Raw genomic sequence first — 6,000 nt, 5'->3', positions numbered from 1 at the left:
ACGTGGCGAGGCGCAAGTAGGCAAACGGGCTCCGTAGAGGTGGGTGACTATCTCACCACCATCATCCCACCCCAGATGCCAAAGGACGAATGAAAGACCAGATGGATACCGTACCCTTCCCCTCGATCACGTCAGGAACCAGCAAACACGCTTGCTGATGGACTTGTCACAACACCACTCGCATTTGGTTAGTGATATGTACACATCGAAGAGCTGACGGTCATTATGTATACTATTCTTCCCGCAGTCTTGCCACGTAATTGCTGACATCAACCCTAAGAGAAGCACTGTGCATGAGGTCGGTGCCTTCGGTCAGTTGCGTTGGCTGGACCCAAGTGCAAACGGAGGAGGTGTGCTGATCAAAGGCAACGGAATCAAAGACGGTCAAGACCCTGCGAGATATCGGCATCGAAATGACAACATCGCATCGTTGTCACTCTGCGCATTAATAGTATCCGTTCCATAATCTTTGATGTCGCCGATGATCCCTCGAGGCGAGAATGTGATCAATGATTTAAGCAACCGTGCAAGACCACAACCTGACAGCCACTCTCATACTTTGTGGTTACAGCAACTCTCTGTGGCTTGTTGATCAGCCACTGAGGTGCCATCCGGAGGTCATGAGTCCCGATGGCGGTTAGCGGCTGGTGCCCAGGAGCAGGGACACGACGGAGGCAATTTCGGCGCCATCTCGCTCACATCAGCCTTCGTTTGTCGGCACAGCAGTGATGTGCCCTTCTGGGCTAGCCAGTGTCGATTCGTGGGGGTCTTAGTTACCATCATCCCCGTTCCTGCCGGTTGGAGCCGATAAAAGTTGGAGATTGGCTTCCTGGAAGAAGTGTTGTGGACATAGTGTACGTGACTAGGATTTCGATGCGTTCTGGGTACCACTTCCGTTTGATTGAAATAGACACACGAACCGGAGACTTTTGACGCAGATAAGACTGTGCCGCACAGTCTGACGAAGGCGATGGATCGAATCGGCACAATCTCATCCCAACGAGATGGTCACAGTCAGCAAAGGACGAGTGACGCGCCCAATGCAGTAAAGCGGCACAGCGAAATTTGGTGGATGGCGGACTTTTCCTCGTTCCAGAACAAGTGAAGTCCAAGAAAACAAGCGGTCAGATGAGGATCCAAATCACGAATCACCATCCCACGCTCAGCTGTGCTGGAACCGAGCGATTGGGAATGAAGAAGCAATTTGGACCCGTCACAGCGGAGACTCCGTCAGTCGGCACTGGCTTTCCTGCCGTGATGGCGACCCCGCTGCCTTGGGAGATTAACCAATGACAGAGCATTCTTTTCAGTCACGTGACTTTACCGTCCTGCACTCCACACGGGTTTGCCTCCCGCGCGCCCGCTCCCGAGCGGGCGATGAGGGAATCTCTCCACTGCGCTGGGATCGCAATGGGTCGACCGAGATCTGCCTGGGGTTCTGGAGCTGTTTCTTTTTCGTTGTCACTTTCTCCTGTGCAAATGACCAGACGGAGAGCCCGCATACATCATTCTTTGGGTCCCCAGGTCCCCATTTTTTTGTTGATCGAATCTGATGTCGGCAAGGGTTCCCGATCGATGAAGCTCTCGCTCAGCCTGGAGACCAACACAGGGCACAGACAATCGTTTCGTTCTTGTGTCCAGTTCACACGGATTGTCTCGACGCCTCCCTCGACCGCCATGACGAGGAGAAGCGAAATGTGAAGGATCCATCCCAACCAAAAACCAACCCATGTTGTGTTTTTTTCTTGCTCACTTCCGTCTAGGTTCTAGGTCCAAAGTTTTCCACCCCCCGATCGCCGTGTGCCCTGAAGAAAAATAACTAACCGAAAAAGCAAGAGTCAATGCGAGCAGCTCACCTCCTCCAAAAACGCCAACGCCAACCATCCATGTTGGGCGGTTTGCTCCAGGCCAATCCAGGTCCTGGTTTCTCCCACGCGCTGAATTTCCCCGGCCGAACGAAGAAGGAGAAGCGTGATTGGGCCCCAGCATGCGGACGCGCTTTCCCGCACCTGGCCGCCCTGACCCCGACCCGTCACGGCCCAGGCAGGGACCAGGGAGAGAGCAGGGATTTGACCAAGGCTCCCTGTCCCGCCACGTTGCAGTGGGGGGAGCGGTAATTTACCGTACGGGGACCTTCCCGTTCCGCACTTCCCGGTAACGCTGTTACCGTCTGGCTGGGGTTTCCGTCATTTCCGTCACTGCCGTAACTTTACCCGTTTTTCCTTGTTTTCGTTTTTGTTTGGTGTTGGTTGTGTTGTGTTGGAAGCGTTTGCGTCAGCATCGGCTGACAACAATGGCAACATCATTTTCTTCCCAGCGAGCCCATTCTCCCTCACCCCTCACGCACTGGCCTGCCTGCCTGGGTGTGTTTTAGGGCTGAGCACACGTCCCGGACACACGCAGATGAAGCAGCCAACGGGGTGCTCCAGATGCCGCTTGATGACCAAACATGCGTCCCGGCTAAAAGGCTAGCCCGCATTTCCCGGCATCACGGAATGCATGCTACGTACCGACTGTGGTAAGTCCTCACGTTCTTTCTCTTCGATTCCAGCTGTGATGGGCTCGGGCTTGCAGCCGAAATCTCTTCAACATGCGGCCGGCATCCAGATGACCTGCTTGTTCGGCTGGCTATTGACTTTGCCAACCAGACAGATTGATGCCTACTTCCGCACCTAGGTATGCGCGTGCGTTGGAGCCGTGCTGCTGTTGGCTCTTGTTCCCGCGGGGCAGCGGGGCCATACCCAACAGTGGCACACGACACCGATGACTGGATGGACCCGGGAAAACAAATCAAAAGCCCAACGCCCGCCCCCCTCCCCCGCTACCGCCGCTGGCCCGCTCGCTCGCCTGCTCAAACGACGGAACCCGTCCGCCCGTTGGTCCCGCTGCTCGCCGCTGCTCGCCGCTGCTACGCCGAGCGGGAAAGGGACGTAGCATCGCTCCGCGACGGCTCGGCCAGCGGCGACACGATGCGACGCCCGGAGGTGATTGGACATCAACCCTGGGAAAGCGGGCGTTGGGGTCGTTTGCAGGTGGTTGCATGCCGCGTCGTCGTCCTTGCAGCAACAAGCCATTCGTCTTTGGCCCGTTTTCTTGGTGCTCGCTCGCTCACTCGCTGCGGACGCTCGCCGCCTCTCTGTCTGCTCATCCTTCGGCAAGACGGACTCCGCCGGGAGGCGAATCCTACTCTCACTATCTCGCTCCTAACAGCGTCATCAGAACACGAGGACCGTCGGTTGCGAGTTGGCGAATGTTGGCGTTGTCGACTGTCTGCCCGCGTGATGATGATGTTTCCACAAAGTCCAGCTCCCCACTGAGCCTAAATCGTTGTGTCAGTGGCTGGCTGGTCCCCATTTACTGGGGACGAAACACCGCTGGGCCGTGCCGATCGGCCGCTCCCCTCCGGACGTCGGCGTCTACGGCCGGTTGATTGGCCAGTGACACATGCGTCGCCGTGGGCCGGCTCCGGCTCGTGAGGAGAAGACCGGATCGGCGATGAGTTGGCATAATCCGTGATGATCAACCAAGGCCGGAAAAGAGCCAAGAGGAGTGGTTTGACAGACATATCCGTTGATCACATCGCGGCAAGAGACTAATTTATGCCTGTTTCAGTTTGTCGTAGGCTGACGTAGCAGCCAACGGTGCCATGTATCGATATGCCGCCGCGGGTCGGCTAAGACGGCTTGTCAAGAGCAGATGAGGGGTGGTTACGCAGTATCCTGATGCTGTTTCACCTGGCGAGCCGCTGTGGTGGCACTGCTTATTGGGCATCTTAATCCAAGCAGCCATCCCTTGGATCGAGGGGTGGATGGGTTGGTTGATGGATAGACATGATGATACCAACTTCGCTGCAAGAGATCTGCGGGCCGCACTCTAACATCGCCATTTACCTTAAACGGCATAAATAAGCAAACGGCGGTGTGATAGGGAAAGACTTGATACCTCACCCTCTCGCCTGTCAATACTACTAAGTATTTACAGCTTCATACGACGGTGATGAGGTATGGAGGCGAATCAGCGTCGCACAGTCAACTCGGCCGACCCGTGGCTTGTCTTCTCGACACGGGTGCTAATGGCAAGAGGACCTAGGTACAAGTCTGCCAACTAGGATAGCAAACAATTGACAAATCCATGAGCTGCAAAGGGTACAGTATCTGAGACGTTTCGCCAGCTCCGATCTTCTCCATAGATCTCCAATCACATGCCCGGGCCCGATTGCATTACAATCAACTCAGACGGCTTAGATGCCCAAGAGCCCATCGACCTCATCGGGCTTGCACTTTCTGGTAGTGTTAGTCATGTCAACCTAACTCTATAACTCTCAGTCCGACTGACAAAACAAACAAGCTTAAATGGAACTCAGTTAACTAGGTAGGTATCTCGCAAACACAGAATAGACCCGCTGGGAGCCGCGGCCATCAGACCCACCTCATTGGGGTCGCCACAGGATGTCGACACCGGCACACCACCCAACCCCTATGCTTGCTGCCAGAGATGGTGCCGATACTATCCATGGATCCAGACGCATTGTAACGACACCTCCGTGGGGACGGCTGGCTGAGCATGTACGCCACCCACCACGTTACCTATGTAGGATCTGACAATATCTTTCGGAGGCAGGTACCTAGGTAATTATGGATGGGGAAACACGGTTGTGAGACCCCATGGAGTCTGTACATACCTACGTACGGTACAGAGAGCAGCAGCCCGAGATTCGAGACCTGCCCCTTGCCTCAAGACGCTACGTACTACCATAGTCACTGTCAACACCTCTGGCACGAGGGAAGAGCCCCACACTCCGGGCTGGGCTGACAGATGAAATGATTAGGTAGTAGTGACACGCGGATGACAGTAGTACGGTGTGAGGCAGTATGTACCTTGCTGGTATGGACCGCGAGCTCAAAAGAGCTATTATTATTACTGCTGTCGGGGTGCCAGCCATATTAAGGTACTTGGAGATAAACTACCAGCCGGCTGGCATTGGCAGAAACTTTGCATCTTGGGGGAGCACGGAAACATCCTACCGGAGGATGGGTCGCACAAGTTCTTGCGTAATTACGGGGGGCCCAGAAAGAGGAGAGGCGTGAACGAAAGAACTCAGATGGAGGCCTCTGAGTCATCATCTCATTAGACGTGAAGACTTGGACATGATTAGCTACCTGCCTACTCTTCAGAGTTGGGGCAGGCGAGTGGTATTGAGTTTGTGATAAAGTCTAGACCTATGTACATACAGTTTGGTATGTGTGTGTAGCCTACAGACTGCAAGAATCGTCAGCCTCGTCACACCACAGGATCCTTCTAGGCCTCTTCTTTAACAATATTAGTAGCAATGGAATTGGTGGTCAGACACGCTGTTGGGTCCTCTTCTTCCCTCCTTCAGGTGCGGGTTACCCAAGGGACCTGGTCCTGAAAGTGAAACCAAGATGCCAACGCCATAATGCCAAATGTATGTACTGTACATAAATATGTCCATGGTACACACCAACGAAGCAGCAACTCAGAGTCTCCTTGAGCTGATGAGAATATCGCGGGTACTCTGCTGGCCACACAATGTTGATATGTACGTACTGTACCTATTAGTAACCAACATCTTCAATACCTAATCCCGAAAAAAAGTGCGTGCAGGTGACAAGCAGCAGCTGCGGAGGTCAGCTTTCCCGCCGCAAGGACGCCACACAAACGGGCCGGCCCACGACCGTCCCCATCGGCGGCGGCGGCGGGGGATTCGTGCAGATACGCCCGCCCGCCTGGCTAGATCCTCGTCCTCCATCTCCTCCTTCTCCTCCGCTCCTCCGCCGCTCGGCTCCTTGGGGCGCATGTGCGTTATTTCGCGCTAACGCACGCATGCTATAGGCGACGGGAGACGAGAGCTGGCCGGAAGGCATGAGCCAACGAGGGTGGCGTGTCTTTGTACATGCGTACATGTGTGTTTGCGTCTGCTGGTTGGTGGTGATCTTGCTGCAATGCGGTTCGAAGGACATATCTCAAGGTATGCCCATG

At 54.9% G+C, this 6,000-nt stretch overlaps 2 protein-coding genes across 2 annotated transcripts; one reads left to right on the top strand and one right to left on the bottom strand.

Annotated features, from left to right (window-relative positions):
- Positions 1–1,886: 1,886 nt before the first annotated feature.
- On the top strand, positions 1,887–3,441 carry VTJ04DRAFT_2310 (uncharacterized protein; the record flags this gene model as incomplete). The annotated part of the gene is made up of 5 exons (XM_069360086.1): positions 1,887–2,113; positions 2,318–2,363; positions 2,473–2,518; positions 2,677–2,984; positions 3,337–3,441. The coding sequence occupies 5 exons, from the start codon at positions 1,887–1,889 to the stop codon at positions 3,439–3,441; spliced, it is 732 nt and encodes a 243-aa protein (XP_069220831.1).
- Positions 3,442–4,240: 799 nt separating this feature from the next.
- VTJ04DRAFT_2309 (uncharacterized protein) lies at positions 4,241–5,818 on the bottom strand (the record flags this gene model as incomplete). Its single annotated transcript, XM_069360084.1, has 2 exons — positions 4,241–4,283; positions 5,682–5,818. 2 exons carry the CDS (start codon positions 5,816–5,818, stop codon positions 4,241–4,243), a joined length of 180 nt encoding a protein of 59 aa, XP_069220830.1.
- Between the last annotated feature and the right edge of the window lie 182 nt (positions 5,819–6,000).

Source organism: Mycothermus thermophilus (assembly GCF_041956435.1).
Source record: "Mycothermus thermophilus strain CBS 625.91 unplaced genomic scaffold VTJ04scaffold_2, whole genome shotgun sequence".
NCBI lineage: Eukaryota > Fungi > Ascomycota > Sordariomycetes > Sordariales > Chaetomiaceae > Mycothermus > Mycothermus thermophilus.
The sequence above is the reverse complement of the archived record's forward strand: the minus strand, read 5'-3'. Positions and strand labels throughout refer to the sequence as shown.